We start from the raw sequence: 21911 nt of genomic DNA, 5'->3' as shown, positions 1-21911 counted from the left end.
GTTATCTATCAGTTTGGGGTGTATCCTTCCATACCTTTCTCAAAGCTGCTGTTTAAATAGAGACAGAGTTTGTGTATGTCCGTGGTTATTTGTTTTGTCAGAGTGGGATCATACTTTATTATTTTGCAATTTAGTTTTCCCACTAAACAATACATCGCAGGTAGGTATAAATCTAATTCACTCCTTTAATTAGCTTCAGGGCTATAGATTTCAAGGTACCACAGTATATTCACACATTTCCCCTTTGACAGATACTCAGGGTGTTTTTATTTTCTACTACAAATATTGTTGCATTAAATATCTTCATATACATATCCTCTACTGGTCCTTTTATTTTTATAGGTTACGCTTTCAAAAACAGTATTGCTGGGTCAAGGGTCTATGTATTTAACATTTTAACAAGTAAAATCTACTTTACAAAGTAGGTTTTACTTTGTAAATTCTACTTTACAAAGAGTTCTTAATTTACATTCTCCCCAGCAATATATGAGTACTTCCATTTCCCTAAATCTTAACCAATATTTGATATTGGTAAAGATTCCCTCTCCACCGCCCTCCCTCCATCTCTATTGTTTTATTTTGTGACCAAGCTGATGGGAGGAAATGGAGTTTCATAGCTATTTACCGTCTATATTTCTTACTGCTATGAGATTCAACATTGTTTCATATTAATTGGCCATTTCATTTTCCTCTTCTGTGAATTTCCTTCATCCATTTTTCTTATGAGTGGTTTGCCTTTTTCTTAAGTTGTAGGAGCTGTTTATATATTTACATATCAAGGATTCTGTATGTGTTCCATATAGTTTCCTAATCCATTATCTGTTTATTTTTTTAATTAAATCTATAGAAATCGTTAAATTTTTTTATTGTAAAATGTCTATTTTTTTAAATTTTTCTCTGCCTAGTGTTTGGATTACTCACGTGGTTCAAGAATAATTTCTCCACCTCAAAGTTATATATTTTCCTAGATGTTCTTCTAGTACTTTTATGGTTTTAATCTAATCCTGAACCTTCAATTCTTTTGAAATTTATGTTTGTACATAGTGAAGTGTAGTAGTCAAGCTTTGTTGAAGATATGCCAGTACCATTTGTTAAATAAGCCATCTTTACTATTTTGCATTGAAATCCCATCCTTGTTATAAATAAGTTCCTTTATTGTATCTATTTCTGGACTTGCTATTCTAGTTCACAGACTTTTTTGTCTGTTCTTATGTTAATATCATATATTTTTATTATAATGTCTTTACAGTAAATTTTTATTATCTCATAAGACAAATCCCCTAAATATTTATTTTTTATAATTTTCTTTACTATTTCTTGGCTAATTTTCTTGGATATTTATTATTCATGGATATTTATGAACTTTAAAGTAATTTTATCCATTCCTCCTCCAAGAAAACTGTTAGTATTCTTATTGAAATTTAATTAAAATTCCCTCGTAATTTGGGAAGACATTTTTGGATAATTAACCTTTTCTACCCAGGAGCATGCTAACTGGTTTGAAACATATGCATTCTATTTCTATATTTTGTTATTTTTACCTTTAAAATTTCAATATGCATCATGGATGTTTTGTCTAAAGTAAAACATTATTTCCATATTTGTGCTGAATTATCAAGAGCCTTAAAAAGTTTTAACTGTGCTCTCTTTCCATCCTCAATGTTATTATTGCAAAATGTGTAATACTGTCATATATTGTCCAATTTGTTTTTATCTTCTCATTAGCTTTATTTTACTCAATCAGTGCCTCTTTAAATTTACCAACAAATTTATTTGCTCACTGTTGATTCTAAAATTTCACTTATTTTCTGTGTTCAGTTTCTTTCTGTTTGGAGAATGTTCCTGGAGTCTCTGAATGGTAAACTCGCTCAGCCTTTGTCTGGAAATGTCTTTTTCCCTCACTCTTAATATTTTAGAATTTTAGAGAGACAGCATATATAATGATTATAAAAGGTATGCGTGCCTCTTTAAAAGTTTTCAACCAAAACAGAAATAGTTAATGTAAGAAATGAAAGTCTTTCATCCTTCTCCCCCCAGTTTCTGAGTCTCAGGGGAGCCACTCTTTAGAGTTTGCTGTTCACCTTTTTCTATGTAGATACAAAAAAAAAAAGTGTATGCACACAAATGCTGTACTTTTTTTCTAAGCATAAACAATCATGTTCATATTTTTCTTAAAAAGCAATAATATATACAGTCTCACACTGGTTTTTAACAATAGAATATGTACATCTTTCGGTATCAGTAGAAGGAAATCTTCATTATTTGTAATGGCTGTATAGTTTCTCATTATATTGATACACCGTAATTTAACTCTTTCCCTATTAAGAGACATTTATTTCCCCTTTTGTTTCGCTATTATACAATATGTTTTACAGAACATCCTTTTACTCATGTGAACCTATCTATAGTATAAAGTCCTAGATTTTTTGATCCAAAGGATGTGCCCATTTAATATGTTCACAGATATCGTTAAGTTGTCTTCCCAAAAGATTGTTGCAGTTTACAACCCTGGAGTATAAATGGCTCTAAAATTTTTTTTTTCTTCTGGTTCCTTAGAATTTCCATACCGATTAGTCAACAGTGGAAAATCTGAAGAGATGCGAGCAGGAGAAAGAAATTAAACCAGGTGGGTAGTTACATTGTTCACGTCGCTCTACGACAGTGTCACAAGTGTTTGCCTAAGCACCTTTATTTCTGTTTGAAGAAAGAAAAGATAGAGGTTCCAGCTGAAATTAGAGAGGAATTTTGGCTCCATGAAGAAAAGGCAAGGTGACCCTTTTCAGAAGTTATATCACACTGCAATCACACCTCATCACACTGCAACTTCACAGAAATGATTCCATGTACAGATAGTTTCTTCATAGCATCAGGAAGACAGTTTACCTCTGGGGGCTTAAAAGAGAATGGATTTCTTCAGCCGTCTACTTAAGCAGATGGAATCATACACAGGAGTTATTAGCAAATTTGGGTGCGATGCCACCTTCCTGTCTACCAGTTTATCTGTTGTAAAGCTATTTTCGCAAAGACTGGGACACATTATAGTAATTTTATACTGTAATAGGGGAGCAAAAGAAAACCAACCCAGCCCAAAGAAACAAGCACTGCCCAGTGGTCTGATGAGGGGAAATGGTGCAAGTCACTTCCAATTGGAAGAAAATTGAGTTTATAGATCGCGAATAGCCTGGAAATATGGCCACCTTGGGTCAGTGTTCCTATTTTTATGGTATCTAACGTTTCTGGTGTCAGTTAATAATTTCTAACAGCCTCTGATCCTTGCTTCACCCACCTCCCCTAACCCCCAACCCGCGCACCCTTTTTCAACGCTGTCTCCTTCAGCCTGTACTTCTCTGTCCTGGGAGTTTGGGGGATTTCCAGCTCCTCTGAATGCCCTCTCGTAGCCCAGCCTGCCTCCAGCACCTCTTCTAAGCACCTCTTCTCTGTCAGCAGAGCAAGAGCCCCGTCTGATGGGCCGCTGCCTTGGGCTTGGAACTCCCCGCTGCTTATCAGCTCGGCTTCTGGGCTTTGCCCTACAGTAGCTTCCCAACCACCAGGCTTGTGTCCTGTTCTGACTCAGTGCCCCTGGGAATCCCCTGGATGCAGATGTTTGCAGTAACTAGGTTGCAGCAGTCAGCTCCCAGAGCTGTTTATCTGACCAAGGCCCGTGTAGGAGGGCAAGCCTCCAAAGGGCCTTCTGTTCCAGTGGCTGTGGGAGCATCGGGGCCCAGAGCCAGGAACCTTGAGATGCTGGGATTATATGAAGTCTGGAGGTTTTTAGGCCAGGGCTTCATGGCTGGCTTCTGGGATCCAGGAGCCCCTGTAGCCCTGGGTATAGTTTTGTGTGTAGACACACACACATTCACACACACGCTTCTCTGGGCCAAGTGTCCATAGCTTTCCCCAGATTCTCAAATGTGTCTGTGGTCTCTGAGTTTGAAGAACCATTGGTTTAGAGAGAGCCTGAAGTGTTTTGGGTAACTGTGTCCCCTGGGGTTCCAGATACCAGGATCACGGGAGACCTCACCAGGCTCTCGGTTTTTCTGTTCAGGCGTGGGGTGTGCTGGGACAAAGTACCTAATGTCACTGAAGCTCAGAACTATCCCATGGGATCTCCCAAAGCCCAATAATGAAATCCCCTCCCCACCCCCACACCGTTTCATCTTCCTGAACACCGGGAGTACTGAACACATGCTGTGGGTTTTCTGGTTTGGGGACCCCAGCTCAGAAGGGTTGCCCTAGGCAGCTTCACTGGCATCATCAAGAACGGTGATGGCTAAAATTTAACGTGGGTCACTACTGCTGAGAACAGCGTTAACTGCTTTCTACATATTATGTTCCTTCATCCTCACAACCCTCCAGTAAGGTTGCTTCTGTTATTTTACATATGGAGAAACTGAGGCACAGAGAGAACTAGTAATTCTCCAGAGATCACACAACCAATAAGGGAGCGCATTGACTTCTGTACATGACATAGGACCCACGCACACAAGCTTAACCACCGAGCTTTAAGGTGAAAGTAAAGGGGCAATAAAGGAAAATAAAATGTGGGGCTGCCTAGTGTAGGGCACACAGCCCTGTATATTATCATACTGAGAACATTGTTTGATGGTAGCAGATAAGAAAAACAATGCTCGCAGCAGTGACCTTAAATCATTAAGAAAAAAATGAATGGCTGATGCAATGACATGAGAAGAATGTCTATCCATTATAATTCAGAGGGGCTTTTTGTAAACAGCTTGATTGAGATACAATTCACATACCATACAATTGACCCATTTCAAGTGTACACAGTTCAGTGGCCGTCAGTATATCCTCAGAGTTGTGAATCCATCACCATAAATCAATTTTGGGACACTGTCATTACCCCCACGAGAAACCCCACCCCCACCCTTTACTCATCACCCTTCCATCCCCCAACCCTCCTCTGTTCTAGGCGACCACTAATCTACTTTCTGTCTCCAGATAAAGTTTTGAGACTTAAAAGAGGAACAGTATGGGAATCGTAGCGATCTGGAGTGGGTCATTCCCTGAGGAACAATTAGATGAATGAAATCTGACTCGGTGTCTTTTATAAATGATTCCATTGGCTAAGAAGCTCCAAGCCCTATTTGGGGTTGACCCAGGCAAGAGACAAGTTTTTCTCATTTCCACTTGTCAGCGTCACCTGTCAAATAGCTTCTTCTCAGTGAGCGGCTATAAAACGATGACGGTTTCGTGGGGACGCATTTCTCCACTGGCATCAGACCTCGTGGTAGTTCAGCACAGGATCCTTTTTCTGTCATCTGAGCCCCTGGCTTGGTTTCTCTCTCTGCCTTGCTGTCATTGTCAATGCGAAGGGCACTCAGGTGGGTGCCCTTCATTCTCAGAGAATCAGGAGGCAGCATCCATGGGGTCCTTTGGGTGCTTGGAAGACGCACAACGACACATGCTCTCGAGCTGTTTCATGTCAGCAGATGCACTGTGTGTCTCTCCTGACTCATGCATTTGTTCTTTTAGAAAACACTTAGTAGGTCTATGCACTGTGGTAGGTGCTTAGTAAATCACTCAGAAAGCCCACCACCCCCGTTGGTATAGTATGTGGCCTTCCTTGGCCCGGGTGGGGTAGCCATTTGAGCTGAGAGAAGCCAGAGAGGCAGGGAGGTGGGTAAAATAACAATTCTGTGATGGGGACGAGACAGATGCAGTATCCTCCACATCTGGACAGAGCCTTCACCAGAATGCACCGTCCTAAGGAATGTGCACTGAGTCGGGAAAGAGGAAACGCAGATGCAAGTCACTAACTGGTTGGAGGACCTTGGGTGACTCACTCCCCCTCTCTGAGCCCAGGGCCCCTTTAGTGAGGGTTCAATAATGCAGCGTCTCCAAAAGTACCTTTAGTGTCATTGCTGGAAGGAGTCCGTACGTAGCACGTGCTGAATGGATGAGTGAAGGACTGAGGGAAGATGCTGTCATTCTCACTGCTAGAGCTGAACTCTAGCAAGGCAGATGACCAGGTGTGGGGGACAGGTGTGAACGAGGACAAAGGAGAACGCTGTCTTCTCCCAGCCCGTCCCCTCTTGCCACTTCAGCCCCTTTAAGCTCACCTTTTTCTAGGGCTCCCACATCCTCTGCTTCCCTGAGTCAAAGAGAGGTGTCACCTTTGAGCCCTTGGGCCTAGGAACCAGCCAGCCCTGGGAGTGACCAGGCTCCAGGACGTCCTAGCCATGTATACGAGGGATCTAAGTATGCTGGGCTACTGCAAAGCATCCATAAGATGTCATATGGAAAACGTGTGTTCCCAAGTCTGATGCATAGCATATGCACCCCATAAACGGTAGCCATTTTTATTTTGTTACTACTATTGTTCATTTGGTGGGAGCCAGGACTCAGATGGTTATTTCAGTCACTGCCTTGAGAGTGTGGATGTTTTTAAGTGCTTATTCTGTCTGCTCATGAATTCATTCACATGTGTATATTTATTGAACATCTTCTGTGTGTTATGAACTGTGCTGGGGATACAGTGACAAACAAGAATATCAGAGAACCTACCCTCTTGGAACCAGTTGGGAAGGCAGATACTGAACAAATGTGTCAGCGGCACCTGTGGCATGAAGGGCTCATGGGAGACTTTGATATGGCGTTTGCTGACTGTCGAATGAATGACAAGTGCAGTGATCATTAGGAAGGAGAAGCCTAGGTGCTGCCGGTAGCAAAACAAGGAGCTCTTATCTCTTCTGCTGGGTCAGGGAAGAGGATGCTCAGGCTGAGGGGTCTCTGTCCGGGGCCACCAGGAATTACACAGGACACTTGGGCTGGGGGCTGGCAGTCCCAGGAAGACTCAGTGCCTGGAGGTGGGGGGTGGAGGGCTGGGATACTGAACCAAGGGGTTGGGACTAACTGCCATGAACTTTCCTCAATGGACACAATGGTGATTTCCTGTTTTCGTATCCGTAGCATCTAGTCCCAAGCCTGGTACATACGGCGCAATCAGTTAAATTTTGTTGATTAAAGGAATGAATGAATGAATGAATATTATAGAGATAATATCTTTTCATTCTCTACAGTGGAGTTTGGGCATGTTTTTTACAGAATTCTAGAGGCACTGGAGAGGGACCCCAGAGCTAGCAGTACCATTAGAGATCAATCTGTTATCCATTCCTGCATCACACATCACCCCCAATACGCAGCGGTTTAAAACAACAGCAGTCATTTGTTCTCTCTCGTGGTTTCTGTGGGCAGGAATTTGGGAACAGCGTGGCTGGACAATTCTGGCTTGGATCTCATGCAACTGCAGTTATTAGGTGCAGCTCAGGGCTGCCAGCTGCGTCTGTCTCTGTGCTGTCAGGACTCTCCATACGGGCACTTCATGGGGCTGCTTTGGGCTCCCTGGCAGCCTCAGATTTCCTAGATTCAGCTCAAAGCTCGGAAGATAAGTGTCCCGAGAGAGCCAGAGAGAGCCAGGTGCAAGCTGCGTCACCTTATCTTGGAAGTCACACAGCATCATTTCTGTGGCATTCTCTTAGTTAGAAGCAAGTCACTAAGGCCAGCTCATTCAAGAGGATGCAAATTAGACTGCACCTCTCCATATAGGAGGAACGGCAGAGAATTTGCAGATGTGTTTCAGAACCACCCCACGGATGCCCAGTTTACCCCTTCATTCCACACTTGAGGCCCCCGAGGTTTGAGGGGAGGGACTTTGCCCAGCGGTGCCCAGCCTGGCATCAGCAAAGCTGGAGGCCAGTCCCTGGACTTTGGCTGGCCTGCTTGGAAGTGACCTCACTTTCCCTTCCTGCCCCTCCCTCCACACTGTGAGGGGACTGCCAGCCTCTGGGAGCCTCACTTTCTAGCTGAGCTCTCACAAAGTTTAGATAATGTGTAAACAGCGGGAGGCCCGGGAGCCGCAGCGTGGTCTCCAAGCAGTTCTTCAGCTCGACCCCTCTGCCTCTTTCCAAAGACCTCCACAGAAGGACAGACTTTCTTGGGTTGAAGCGTTTGTATCCCTGTCCCCAGCCCCAGCCCTGCGTGAAGTACTAACGCCGCCCATCACAGGGTGAAATGGAGCTGCTGGGGTGGTGAGAGTTATAAAATTTGTACCCAAAATAATTATTTTTACTGTTGCCGTGAAGTTAGATAAGAAAAAAATTGAGTTTGGTGGTAGAATTCAGAGAATCAACCCAACATGACTGAAAAGTTTCTGAAGCTTTTCACCACTAGCTGAACATTCTAAACAGAATTTTCCTTAAGCATGGGTACAATACATCTGGGTATGTTCTCGCCAGCATTGTCGAATGTTTACTTGGGACTTCACTGCTTTCTTGCTCTTCCTTCAGAAATACCTTATTATAAGGTTGGGGAAAGGAGTGGACAGTTTTTAACAGACCCTTCCTGTGCGCCAGGCATGATGCGAATCCATGTCCCCGCTTCCTAACCTAATAGTACAGACTCGTCCCTGCTCCACCCTCAGTGGGTAAATGACGGTGGACAAGCTACTTAACTTCTCCGTGTCTCAGCTTCCTCGTCCATAGAACAGGAATAACCATGCTTTCGACTTCATAGAGTTGCTTTAAAACGAAAGGAAATAATGTCTGTAAAGATACCTAGCACAGTCTGTCATGCAGTAAGGACTACATGAATGCTGGCTCTGATTAGTCTCCACAAGCACCTTTCAAGGTAGTTGTTACACCCCCATTTCGTAGAAGAAGAATGTGTAGTCAGGTGAGTCACTCAGCGGTGGGGGCAGAAGCTGAGGTCAACCCAGGGCCCTTGCTGTGTCTGCCGTACCACACGAGACTCCAGGCGGCTCAGCCAGACCCCCGTGACATGCAGTAGTGGTGGGCAGAGGGATTCTGGAGGCTTCGCACCGTGCAGGGTCCCCAAGGTCAGGGTCCTAGAGCAGGAAAATGTGAAAAGGCAGGGCCAGGGGTCCACTTGTGAGGACCTGTAAAGAACAGAGTGACAGAGATGTTCCAGGCAGAGGGAACGTCTCGTGGGCTGTTCAGGAAGAGCTTAGCTGGTTTGAGTAATTCAAGAGAAGCCAGTGTGGTCGACGCAAAATGGGCCAAGAAGAGAGTGGAAATGAGACAAAAGGTCACAAAGTCAGGGCCAGATCCATGCAGGACTTCAGGGGCTGGTGTAGAGAGTTTGGATTTTGCCAGATATGGAATGGAACAGCATGAAAGGTTGAACGAAGCACGGGAATCGCATGACCCAATGCCGGATTTGGAGAACATCACCCTGGCTGCTTGTGTAGAAAACAGACCTTGCATGAAGGGCAAAGGGGTGGGGGGAACAGGGATATGGTGAGCAGGCTCCACCAGGGGTGCAGGTGAGAAATGATGGATGGAGACCAGGTAGTGCATGTGTAGGGGAGAGGTGGGCCAATTCAGGCTCTGCTTTGCAAGTAGAAATGACAGGACCTGGTGACGTATTACATGTGAGTGGTGAGGAAGAGGGAGGAATCCAGGATGGCTCCAGGTTTCCGACTTGAGCAGTCTGGATAGGTGGTGCCCTAACAGAGCTGGGGAGGGCTGGATGGTGCAGGCTTGTGTCTTAACAAGTGACATTTGACATGCTGGTGAGATGACGGAGGAACGTGCTAACGAAGCAGTTAGATTCACAAGTGTAGCGTCCTTAAGACAGGAGTGGGGCTGTTTGGGAATCATGAACACATACTATTCAGGGAAAGGGGTAAAAACCCCCAGCAAGTGAAAATAAAGCTAAGAGGACCCAGGCCTGCTCCTGGTCTCTAATGGAGGAGGGCCTGTGTGGGGGCCCAGAGGGTGTGGTGTCTGGAAGCCACTGGAGGACAGAATGGTGTCCATGAGGATTGGCAATCTGGAAGTAACTGAGCACCTTCCCAAATCCAGCACCCTGCCTTTGCTTCCTCACCGTGAGACCTCCCACAGCCGGTCCCTCCAGAGCCTGTACCCAGCTGCATGGTCTGGCCTGACTGCCTGTAAATGAAGTCTCACCAGGGACTGCTCTCTGAATGGACAGCAGGCACTGCCCTGGCAGGAGACGGGCCCCTTTCTGGTGACTCTGAGCTGGGTGCGCCCCTAAAGCACTAGACAAAGTGTGGTACCAGTCCCCGGCAGGCCACACGTGGCTAGAACTGGCCGCCCTGCCCTTTCCCAGGTTTTCGGAATGTGGGCAGTTTGGGGCTTTTCCGCTCGCCTCAGTGCCTCTCTGGTTCTGGCTGCCCATCACAGAGAGAAGCCACTTCCCTTCCAATTTGAGGAATGCCAGCTCTATAGGCACCGGTATTTCCATCAGCTTTGCACAGCCCTTTCTTCCCTCAGAGCAGCCGTAGAGGAAGTGTTCGCCCTGCCCCCGAGGAGGCCTCTCCCTCGGGACCAAATCCCACTCTGTGCTCTCTGCAAAATGGTCTGCTTGCTTTTTTGTATGGTCTCTTCAAGTATTTGATTTTTTAAAAAAAAGAAAAAAAAAACAGGAAATGACCTTTCTGGTATATTTGGAAAACAATTTGGAGCTGTAATGGAATCTGCCTGAGCGCAGAGGACTAATAGTTGCAGACTTGGAACAGACTGTGTAGCTTTTGGCAGAACCCAGGGTCTCTGAAGTTGACAAAGCTGGGGGAACCTAAAAAAGCAAGGGGGAAGGTGGCTTCCTGTGGGGGAACCTGACAGTGCCCAGAACAAGCACCTGTTGGAGCGTAACCTCTGACTCTGGGGCACCGGGGGAGGCTCTGGGAAGCTGAATCCAGGCTCCTCCCTCCCAGGCTGGGCAGTCAGGGTCAGTGAAATACCTTACAGGTGTCCAAACACCAGGAAGGCACCAAAACCTCCTGAAGGTAAGGAAGCAGGAAAGAGCGTCGTCATTCTTGCGCACGCTGGAAGGCTCGAGCTGAGATCGGAGATACTGGATCACTGTAGACCCATGTTGTTGGCTCTGCCGGGATTGCCGTCTGTTCGGCTTTTCTATAGATCTCAGCCCAGGGTCACCTCCTCAGGGAGGCCTTCCCTGAGCATACGACTTTTAACTGAACCATCCACACGCAGAGAACCCTGTGCTCTTCTTCCATCGCACTTAGCATAATCTGTGATGATAGATTCTTTCAAGTGTTCAGTGCTTTTTCTCTTACCAGATTGTAAGCGTCTTTTGCGTCTCCAGTGGGAAGATGCTCAGTAAACACTGAATGAGTGGATGAATGAATGAATGAAATGTCAGGACTGGAAGCGCCTTAGAGATTATATTTCCACCTTCGTTATTCAGATGTGCGGAAAGGAAGCTGGATGAGAGGGACGGACTCCTTCCCACACAGAGATGGAGCTAGACCTTTGGGCACTTTTATGATGCAGGGCTGCACACCCCTTGGCTCTTCCTACCCTGAAACCTAGAACACCATCTATTATTCACTCATTCATCAAATATTCATTGAGCTTCAGCTATGTGCCGGGCTTCTCAGATACAGCAGTGCCCATGCCGGTCAGGTCGCCACTTTTGTGGAACTTACATTCCACTCAGCACCACAAAACACAGAAGAAGGAAGGGTAAGTTCTGGCCTGCTGAACAGTAAAAGTGAAGGACTTGAACAAAAAATGTCAAAAGGGCGGTTTTACTGCTATCACCATCAAGAAACGGACCATACAAATGATTTATTCATTGCGTGCCTCTTACGCTGCATGTACCTTATCAGACTCTTTACGCACGCCACCTCCTTGAATCTGCCTGAGCAGCAAGGTGTTACTGTTACCCCACGTTGCTGAGGAGGAAACTGGAGTCCAGGGAGGTGAAGGAAGGTGTCCAAGGTGTCTGCGTTAGGAAATGGACGCCAGGCGGGATGCCCACACAGGATGCTTCTGCCATTCCACACATCCCCTGAGAAATTTGTAATGTCCTTGGGGATTCCCGAGGGGACAGTGTGGCGTGGGAGAAAGAACTCTGGACCAGGAGTTTGGACCCCTAGGTTCAAGAACTTTGGGCAAGTCACTTTCCCTTTATGAACCTCAGTTCCCCGAGCTATTAGTGAGAGGCTTGACTCAGTGAGCTCTGGGATCCCTTTGTTTGATTAGTCCACAAATGGTTTTGAGATAAGTGGAAAAAATGAATTAAGGTGGATCTCTAATTCATACCTTATAGCAAATAAGTTCCAGATCAATCAAAGATTTAAATGTAAGAAATAAAGCCATTAGAAGTATAAGAAATAAACAAGGGAGAATTCTTTACTAATCTCACAGTGGGACGATATCTCTAAGTATGATCCAGAAACCAGAAACCATAAAATAAAATCGAGATCAATTTGACGACATGAATAGAAAAACAAATGTGTGCATGGGGAGAAATGCCAAAAATAAAGTCAAAGCACAAATGACAAGTAAAAAATACTCGTAGCTCCTCCTGAGGCAAAAGACTGATTTCCTTAATATATAAAGAACTCCTACAAACTAAGAAGAAAAAGAGCTACAGTCCAGTAGAAAAATGAGCAAAAGTATTTGAACAAACAATGCACAAAAAAGGAAATACGCATGGAAATATGCTTAGCTTCACTCACAGGAGCAACACAAGCTATAACAACCAGACAGTGTCTTCACCCTTCAGATTGGGGGCGGGAGGCGACAGTGTTGATGAGAATGTGGTGGAACAAAGTAGTCCTCATAGATGCCCCACTGGAATTAAATAACCTTTGTGGGGGGAAATTTGGCAATGTCTACACCAAAACCAAAGCAAACAAACAAACAAAAATCATAGATCCTTTAAATGTGGTGATTCTACTTATATGAAAACAACCCCAAAGTCCAGCAATAGGGAAATAATTAAGTCAGCTTACATCACAGAGAGGACAGGATACCACGCACCTAGTTAAAAAAAAAAAAAAAAGATTTAGCTGTAGAAGGACTTTGGGTTTCCTTCTGGGGTTTTGACGTGATCAGTGATGCAGTACCATCAGGATGGTCTGGAATTGTTTCCAGGATATATTTTTAAATGAAAAAAGCAAGCTGGAACACAACTTTCAGAACGATCGGAAGGAAGGAAGGGAGGGATGGAAAGAGGGAATATGTACATTGCATAGAATATTTCTGGAAGGACACAAGAAAGTGCTTCCCTTGGGGAGGGAAGCCACCAGCTTCCCTGTGAGAAGGAGGCCACCAGCTGACTTTTTCCTTTTGTATCTTTCAAGGTTGACACCACATGCACACATAGTCAAAAGTGAACTAATTTTAAAACAAATGAATGCTTTTACTGTAAAACTTGAGAAAATACCAAAAGTATTTAAATCACTCATAATTGAATTAACGAGCACTAGTATCTGTGATCATATCATATGGATTCTTCTCCATTTAACAACACACGGGAACATTTTCCCACGTCTTTTAAAAATATTCACAAATATTTTAGTGCCTGAATAGTGTTTCATTTGGATATAAACTAGTTAAGATATATATATATATATATATATATATATATATATATATATACTTCTCTGTTGTCTATTTCGGACATTTGACGTGTCCATTCAGGAGTTCATTTTGGTGCCCTTGTGTCTGACGGTGATAAATAATACTGTGATGAACATCTTTGTACATTTGTCTTCATGTGCACCTCAGATTATTTTCTTAGAATAAATTATTATAAGCTGGCTTAGCAGACATGCTGACTTAACGGCTCAAGGATATGAAAGAAGCTGAGGTTTCTTGTCAAGTCGCTCCCCAGAGAGACCCGGGCAGTTTACACTGTCATTAAGAGTCTGAGAATGACCATTTTCTGACGCAATTTCCAACTCTGAGGAGTCTTTATTTCCACATTAGCTATTGACTTAAAAGGGCAGAGAGTGAGGGAAGAATACAACGTTGAAGAAAAATGAAACGATGCGCTGACGGTGCGCGTCAGAGCGCTCCCCAGACACGAACCCCAGACCCATCTTTGGAGCTGCTGTTCCCTGAGGGGGTGGGGATGTGGCAGCCAGGGCTTACTGGCTCTGTTGGTGTTTTCCAGGATTGGGCTTTGGGCTGGGCACACTTCCCTGTCCCAGCAGGGAGGGTCAGCTTCCTGCACTGGACAGCTTGTAAGGGCCGCCTGGCAAGGGCCGGCGCCAAAGCCCCAGGGTGCCTGTTCCTTTGAGATGCAGCCTGTAACTCCATCTCACGGTGTCAGATCCTGGAGATGGCAGACAAGCACATCAGCACTGCACAGGGGCCTCTCCCTACATTCCTGACAAGAAGTCGCTTTATCGGCCACACAGACAGGGAAAGAGGGATGGAGCGAAGAGAGACAGGTAGGCAGACAGACAGACAGATTCAGATTGAATCTGAGGAATATTTATGGAGTGCCTTCCCTTTGCCAAGTGCGGGTCGAGCATCCGAGGGTGGACCAGCCAGAGCTTGGGGAAAATCCAGACCCAAATCCCTGTCCCCATGGAGCCCACGTTCTAGCTGGAGGAAAAGAGCTGAGGAAACAGGGCCAGGGAAATGGTGTGGCCTGTGCAGGCAGTCCCTTCCCGTCAGCAACAGGTATCACAGGTGTAACTGGAGGATGAGCCTGCGGCCTTTCTGAGTCACGGTTAAATTCACCTGACTGACCTCAGAGGGCTGCTGTGGCAGTTTGGTAAGTGAGGCACGGAAAACATATAATGACTCGGTGAATGTTACGTTTACACGTTGTTAGGATTGTCATAATTTTTATTCTGGTATTACTGTGATTGCAACAGGGCATTCCCCTGTTCTGAAGCTTTGAGCAGTTTACCCAGAGGGAGAGTACAAGAGTGAACCTTCTGTGCCCTGTAGAAGGAGCCACTTCTGGGACTTCAGAGTTTTTTGCTATTTGGTTTTTTTGTTTGTTTGTTTGCTGAGAAAGAGCCGGAGCACAGCTGGAGCGACTTCTTTCTGTCAGCCGCGGAGAAAAATAATAGGCTGGGCGCACCCTCTGCTGGAGCTTGGGGGGATTACCTTAGCCATAACTCTGGCCCCGCCTTTATTTTACAGATAGGGTACCGGAGGCCCAGAAAGTCTTTCTTGCCCAGTGTCAGGTGGCAGAGCCAGGTTCATTAACACAACGTCACTCTCTTCTTTCTCTACTACAGGACCCCTCCCTCTCTCCCCTGCCTGATCTTTGAGTGCCCCTAATTCGTTTTTCAGGTGTCTCTTCTGAGCTACTAGGTGTTGTGGGGAGAGGTGGGTCCAGCCTTCTATATTAGCCAGCACCCCCCTTCTCTCTCTGTATCTATCTGTCACTAAGATACACTCCTGGAAGCACTTACCAAAAGAGCCCCACCTGGGGCACTTTTGGCCATATCCTGCCAACCTCAGTTACCTTATGAAAACGTTGCACAGTAACTTGAACTTATGAAAACTTCCACCTTCGCAAAAATAGCCTTAGAAGTGAAAGTTCATCTTAGTCACACAGAACCACACTTGACAAGTTTTTTTATTTTTTATTTTCTTGTATCTGCTATCTAAGTTGCAGACAGCACCGAAACTGGGTTTTATTTTAGGTGGTGGTTTGCAACCTACATTTTGCAGTTAACAGTTTATCTCAGAAACCTTGTTGTGCCAGTGCAGGTGCATCTGGTATATTTCTTTTGTGTGAATGCAGTACTTTATAATATAATGCCCAGCCTCCTGATGGGCATTCGGAAGGTTCCCTACAGCTGGCTGTGACTGGCCTCGTGCGGTGAACTTCCTCCCACTGCAGAGAGCCTTGGGTTTTGCCTGTGTGTGTCTAGAACTGGGATTTGCTGGACCAGCCCCTGCCGGGAGGACCCTGCACTCCTGAAGTCAGGCCAGTGGCTTAGACCACCCCTCCCATTTGACAGCTTAGGGTCTGCAAGTAGCCAGAGTCCAAGCGCTGACTGTGATTTGATTGCCTTCAGGAAATCGTAGGGGATCAATGAGAGATACTCATATCCCCCAGCCAGATGAACACTTTTCATATCATAGCAATACCTGTTGTTGGTAAGGGTGCAGATAAATCTTACGCACTGCTAGTGGGAATACAAATAGGAACAGTACTGAATTTGTAAGGTTTTTCCCTCACTTTTTGTCATTAGAAATACAGTGGACCCTTGAACAATGTGCGTTTGAACTGCGCGGGTCCACTTACACGAGGGCTTTTTTCAGTTGACCCTCACAGTTCAAACCTGCATGGTTCAAGGGGCAGCTGGCAGCTGGGAAGCTGAGTACGCAGAAGACCAACTGAAGTTATACGAGGATTTTTGATGGCACAGGTGGTCAGCGCCCCAACCCCGCATAGTTCAAGGGGCAACTGTACCACCGTGCTATTCGTGAAGGCAATGTGGAAATGTGTCAAAACAGTGTGTCTTAAAAGTTATTTCATCCTTCCCATTCGCCCAGCAATTCTACTTCTAGGAACATAAGGAAAGAACAGAGATAGACACAGAGATTTACATGGAGACCTACTATTGATTATAATGGTGGACGATTAGAAAGTACCTCCATGTTCATTTCTAGGGGACCGAGCAAATCGTGGTACATCCAAGTACGCATGTACAAAAGTCATCTAGAGAGAACCTTAAGGACACGTTCTAGAATGTTCCAAAGAGTAGCCTATAAAATACATATGATAGTATGATCCCCATATGATTTTTTTAAATGTATGTGGCTCTTCACCACCATCTCTAGCAATAACTCCTCATTTCCTGTCTTGCCTTCCCATGCCATTCCCCGTCTCTCTCCTGAGTTCCAGCTCCCTGTCTCATGTACGTACTCTACCTCTCCCCTTGACGGGCCCACAGGCATCTCAAAATTAGCTCGGTCTTCACCTCACTGCCACTCCCCAAAATATTTCTCCTCTGCTACCCCCCATCCCAGGAAACCATACTTCTATTCACCTACTTATTCATATCAGAAAGTTCACTTCCCCATTAGTCAACACCAAGTCCTGTTATTACATCCTCCAAACTGCCCCTCAAATCTGACCAATGTTTCACTCCTTCCTCCACCCACCATTTATCTTTGCCACACCAGACCTTCTGCGGGAGCCTTAGAACTTGCCCCTTTCCAGGCCCTGCTCACGCCAGATGCCAGAGTCATCTTTGAAACTGCAGCTCTGATCATTCGTGACCTGGCCTAAACCCCTTGGGGACCAAGTTCAGATGTGATGTGGCCTCTGCCAGCAGCACACTGGGTGGCACTGCCCCTCCCCCATCGTCCTCTAGCCTGTTCTTCCGTCCTGCTCAGGGCCTTCGCACATGCTGTTCCCCAACTTGTAATGCTTTTCCCATCCACTCCTTGTCTCGATAATGCCTGTTCCTCCTTGGATCTCAGCTAAATGTCACTTCCTGACTCCCAGCTTTAGTCAGGCCTGGCTGTCACTCTGGCACCCTGCCTTCTCTCAGAAGCCCTGAGCATCACGGTAGTTACTGAGGTAGGAGGTGATTTAGGTAATTTGATGCCACCCCAGCAGACTGTATGCTCCCTGAGGGCAGGGACCAGGGCTGGCCTGTCCATCCCTGTACATATTTGCATCCCTTGGCCAGTGCCTGGCACATGACGTTGATAAATGCGTAGACATTGAGCAGTAACGAAGAAAATACAAAAGATAGTCTTTGAAATGTCGGTGGTTTTCTGGGTATGAAATTACAGGTGACGTTTTGTTCTTTATACTTTTCTGTGCCTGTGTGTGTGTGTGTGTGTGTGTGTGTGTGTGTGTGTGCGCTTTCCGTCTTGTCTTTAGTGATCGAGGCAGTAACTGTCATTTTGTCCAAACGCATCAGTGCTGGGGACCAGCGCTGAGTCTCCCCTGCAGGATGCACCTGGCCTCACCGCTGCCCCCCTGTGCTTGTCCCCGCAGGCCTGAAGAGCGATGCAACAGGCATGATGGAGGTCGAGTCCTCCTACTCGGACTTCATCTCCTGTGACCGGACGGGCCGTCGGAACGCGGTTCCTGACATCCAGGGAGACTCGGAGGCCGTGAGCGTGAGGAAGCTAGCCGGAGACATGGGCGAGCTGGCGCTTGAGGGGGCAGGTCAGAGCCACTTTGCTTCTGCATGTCTCAGCGTTTGCTCTGCGAGAACGTCCCCACCCAGCACTGTGGCTGCTGCCTCCTCGCCCTCACCCCAAGCTCAGAGACCAGGTGCTCAGAGGGGCTTTCCCTGAACCATCCCTCCTTCCTAACCACGTGACCCTCCTCACTGTCTGACGAGGTCTCGGGTGTTTAAATATGACCCCCAGGCGACTAGGGCTTCCTGTTCTGCTGGCACCCGGTAGGTGTTTGGAAACCGCAGGCTGAGTGAGTGAATGGAGGAAACAGCACCTGCTACCCCAAATATTGCCTGGCATGCCCCGCCTCTCAGCTCAGTGCCCCGGGACCTTTCTCTGGGAGCCTCCCCCGACCACCCTGCAACTGTCGGGCTCTGTGTGTCTCCCACTGAGCTGGCCTTACAGGGCCACAACCTTTTTTTTAATCCCTGTACAGCCGCCAGTCCACAGCCCTTGGTCCCTTCTGGCCAGAAGTGACCTAAGAGTGTAAAACGGAGAAGACCTTGTGGGGACGTAGATCCAACCCTGTCATGTTCTTTATCTGGACAAACAGGCCCAGAGAAGTTGGGTAGCTTACTCAGGGTCACCAGCGAGTTAATGGAGTTAGAATGAGACCGTGGCTGCCCCCAGGCCCTGCCCAAGGAACCACGTCCTGTCCCTGTTGAGTGGTCTGTCTGCTCTTCATTGTCATGTGACCCAAACTCCTTACTCAGGCACGTGAGCCTCCACGGCTCTCCCCCTGCTCAGCTTTCTCCCCTATTGCCTCTGGTTTAGCCAGAGGGAAGTACGGCTGTTTCTGGAAAGCTACTGATGGCCTTCCCATACTGCTCCCTCTGTCTGGTTCTTCCTGCCCTCCCCTTGCTTGGCTCCTCCTCCTCGTTCTTAGAGATACAGACTGCTCTGCTGAGAGGCCTTCTGACTGCGTTGCCCCCCCCCCCCGCACCCCCCTCCCAGGCAGGAGGAGCGAGCCTTCTCCCTGCCGTCTCCACAACCCCGCTCAGCACAGTGCCCTCCCCGAGGCTGGGAGCTTCTCCCACACAGGATCTGTGTCTTGTGCCCTAGGTGCTTGGCAGCCTTTGGAACATGATAGAGGCTCCTCGTCAGTCGCTGTCCACTGTCCATCTGAATGACCAGCATGCCCAGCTGCCACCTGGGCACGCTGCCAGAGGGCCCGAGCTCAGGGCTTATGTATCTGTAGTGTCAGCTCTGGTAAACTCTTCTCCGTCTCCCTCAGCAGTCGTAACCACTCATCCATGGACCCAGGCCCTTCTAAGACCTGTTCCCTCTCCCTCCCCCTATCTGATTTGAAATCCCTGAAGTGTCTGGGTCCCCCAGGAGCGTGACATTTAACAAGGGGACCTGAGGAAGGAACAGTGCTCACATCGGGCTGAGGCCCTCATGGTGGGGTGCCGGCTGAGGGTTCCTCCAGCAGGCCCTGGCCTGCGCAGTCTCCACAGGCAGGTCTGCGGGCTGGCGCAGTCCAGCAGACTCACTGAGGAATGAGGAACAGGCGGCCAGAGATTGGGATCCACGAGGCCCGGCTTAGCCTGCTGCAGAGCCAGGATGGGGGAGGGGAGCCACGGCCTGAGCCTGTCCTGGAGGCTTGCCTACCCGGCTCCCCAAGTCTGTGACTTCGTTATGTTTGTTAACACTCTGCAAGGAAGTTGTGTACGTGCATGAACATTTCCTTACTTGGCCTTATAGTGAGGGAAACAATAGACAAGGCATGAAGAAATGAGTACGCTGCTTGGCAGTGAGTGACTCTGCAACTGGTCTCAAGGGTGCTGGTTGGCAAAGAACGTGCTTAAGGGCCTTCTCCCTAGACCAAGAGAGCTGCACCTGGCACAGAGGAAGTGTTACCATTGGCTGAGACGTTCCCACGGGTCACATGACCACACACAGGCCCTCCATCCCCGTCACGAACTGGAACCGGCAGAGGTGTTACCTTCCTCACGTTAAGGATCAGGAAGCAGAGGCTCAGAGTGATTAAATGAATTGCCCAAGATCCCACAGCAAAGAAACGGCAGAGCAGACATTACTAGGGAATCTAACGACACTGTTCCTGCTTTCCAGGGTGGGAGGCCCAGGGCCAAACGGGCATCAAAAGCTGTGAAATTTGCCCAAAGTGCATTCTAGTTTGTCAGCCTTCTGGAAGGGCCAGAAGGACCCTCTCCAACCAGGCCTTTGCTGGAGGCACCACCCAGGACAGGAAGTTGCCTGGGTTTGGGGAGAGCCAGATGGCAGCGTTCTTCCTGCACCACTCGCTACCCCTAACCCCCACTTCCCAAGACTGCTGCAAAGGCAGAATGAGGACAACGGGCCTTTATAAACCTTGGAGAATGCTGCTTTATGGCAGAAGTTAAATTTCCTGGAAAGGACACTGGCTCCCTCTACCACTTGATCTCAGGCCAATCAGTTCACCTCTCTGAGCCTCGGTTTTCTCGCCCATAGCATGCCCCTAATCACACCTCCAGGTAATCACACCTCCAGGTGTTGTGTGGATTGCACGGAGCTGGGTACAGGGTGGTGGCTCTCCTAAGTCACATGAAGGGCTTAGCCTAAGGATGCAAAGACAGAGGCCAGATCGGGAGGTACGGCCAGGCTGGTGAGGACACAGCACAGTGAAATAGTCACAGCCCACACCCTGGCACTTCCCTGAGCTGGTCTAGTCTGACGCCCTTTTCTGTCTTCTAAGAACTACCGCTGTTCACTGAGCACCTGTTGCATGCTGGGACTTCCCATTTGCCCTCTCCTTCTGGAGCACACGCGCAAGTAATCTGACCCTCAGCAGCCCTCTGCCTGATGTGTTTAGCATCCATCCATGATCCTGGCCTTTAATTGACTTTAGTTACACTAGTAACACCTCTTGCATTTTATTTGTAAGCATTAAGATGTCAGCAACCATGCTAAAGTTCCTTTTGGCCACCACCACCCCTCATCTAGCTCCTGTCCTGCACCCCAGGGCTCATCCACTGTTACCACTTCGGCTGGGCCCTTCCAGCCCACCTTGTGTGCTTTACGTTTGTGTATATGTGCCTCTTCCTCTCCTCTCCAGAAGGACAGGCGGAGGCAGACACCCCAGACAAGGAAGCTAGCAGCCAGCCTGAGAGCAACGACGGGACCACCTCATCTTGAGCCTGACCTGACCCAAGAAGGCTGGAAGAGAGACCTGCTGTCCCCACCTGGACGGGGAGCCCTGGCCCTGGCCCGGCAGCCCCTTCTCTGAGCCCCGTGTCCCAGCCCAGCACGGCGAGACTGAAAGGCGTCCCCCAGAGGCCGACGTGGCCCTGACCCTTCGAAGGCCCTCTGCCATGCTCCCATCACCTCCTCCCCGTGCCCAGGTACACTTTCAAGACACTGTAATCACAGGATGTTATTTATTCAGTGGGCGCCGGGACTCAGGGGCTGGGCCCTGCCCACCCAAGAACGCTCCTCTCATGGGCGGCCTGGGCAGGGACCACATCCCCGCTCTGCCCTCTTTTCCAACCCCAGCCTTCTAGGTCAAGGTAGACCTTTTGATCCCTTTTTTTAAAAACCACTTTTAAACTTTTAAATCTGTTTCAGCAGAGAGGGAAGGAGCTGACAATCAATTGACTTTTTGGGGGGAAGCCAAGCTAAACTCTTTGACCATCTATGCAGCTCTGAGGTTCCCTCATGGAGCTTCACAGATCCACTTTTAGGGAAGGGATTTTTGTGCTCCAAACTACCTGATCAACTCTTTGCCCTGTCTTTCTACCAAGACAAGTAACACCTGGGACCCAGGAAATAAATGCTGATGATTTGTGTGACTGGTTTAAAATGATCATTTCTCCTTTAAACAGCAAAAGCAGGGGCTGACTCTTGTATTCCCAAGTCCACAAGAAGCTGGCGTCCATCGCTGCCCCAGGCTTTCCCGGAAAGAAGCCACCTGAGAAGGGGCTGGTGTCCCGCGGGGGCCAGCACCACTCCTTGGCCTGGTTTCTGAGGACTCTTCTTCCGTCT

At 47.5% G+C, this 21911-nt stretch overlaps 1 protein-coding gene across 4 annotated transcripts in view; it reads left to right on the top strand.

Moving 5' to 3' along the window:
- Positions 1 to 21718, top strand: part of PKIG (cAMP-dependent protein kinase inhibitor gamma) — a 76611-nt gene extending 54893 nt beyond the window's left edge. For all 4 annotated transcript variants that reach the window (XM_033095171.1, XM_033095173.1, XM_033095170.1 and 1 more), the window contains exons 2-4: positions 2557 to 2626; positions 17743 to 17916; positions 20986 to 21718. In XM_033095171.1, coding sequence (XP_032951062.1) covers positions 17766 to 17916; positions 20986 to 21065 — 231 coding nt within the window. In that variant the 5' untranslated portion in view covers positions 2557 to 2626; positions 17743 to 17765 and the 3' untranslated portion in view covers positions 21066 to 21718. The remainder of the gene's footprint in view (positions 1 to 2556; positions 2627 to 17742; positions 17917 to 20985) is intronic.
- Positions 21719 to 21911: the final 193 nt, after the last annotated feature.

This window comes from Rhinolophus ferrumequinum, chromosome 23, assembly GCF_004115265.2.
Source record: "Rhinolophus ferrumequinum isolate MPI-CBG mRhiFer1 chromosome 23, mRhiFer1_v1.p, whole genome shotgun sequence".
NCBI lineage: Eukaryota > Metazoa > Chordata > Mammalia > Chiroptera > Rhinolophidae > Rhinolophus > Rhinolophus ferrumequinum.
This window is presented reverse-complemented; position numbering and strand designations above follow the sequence as displayed.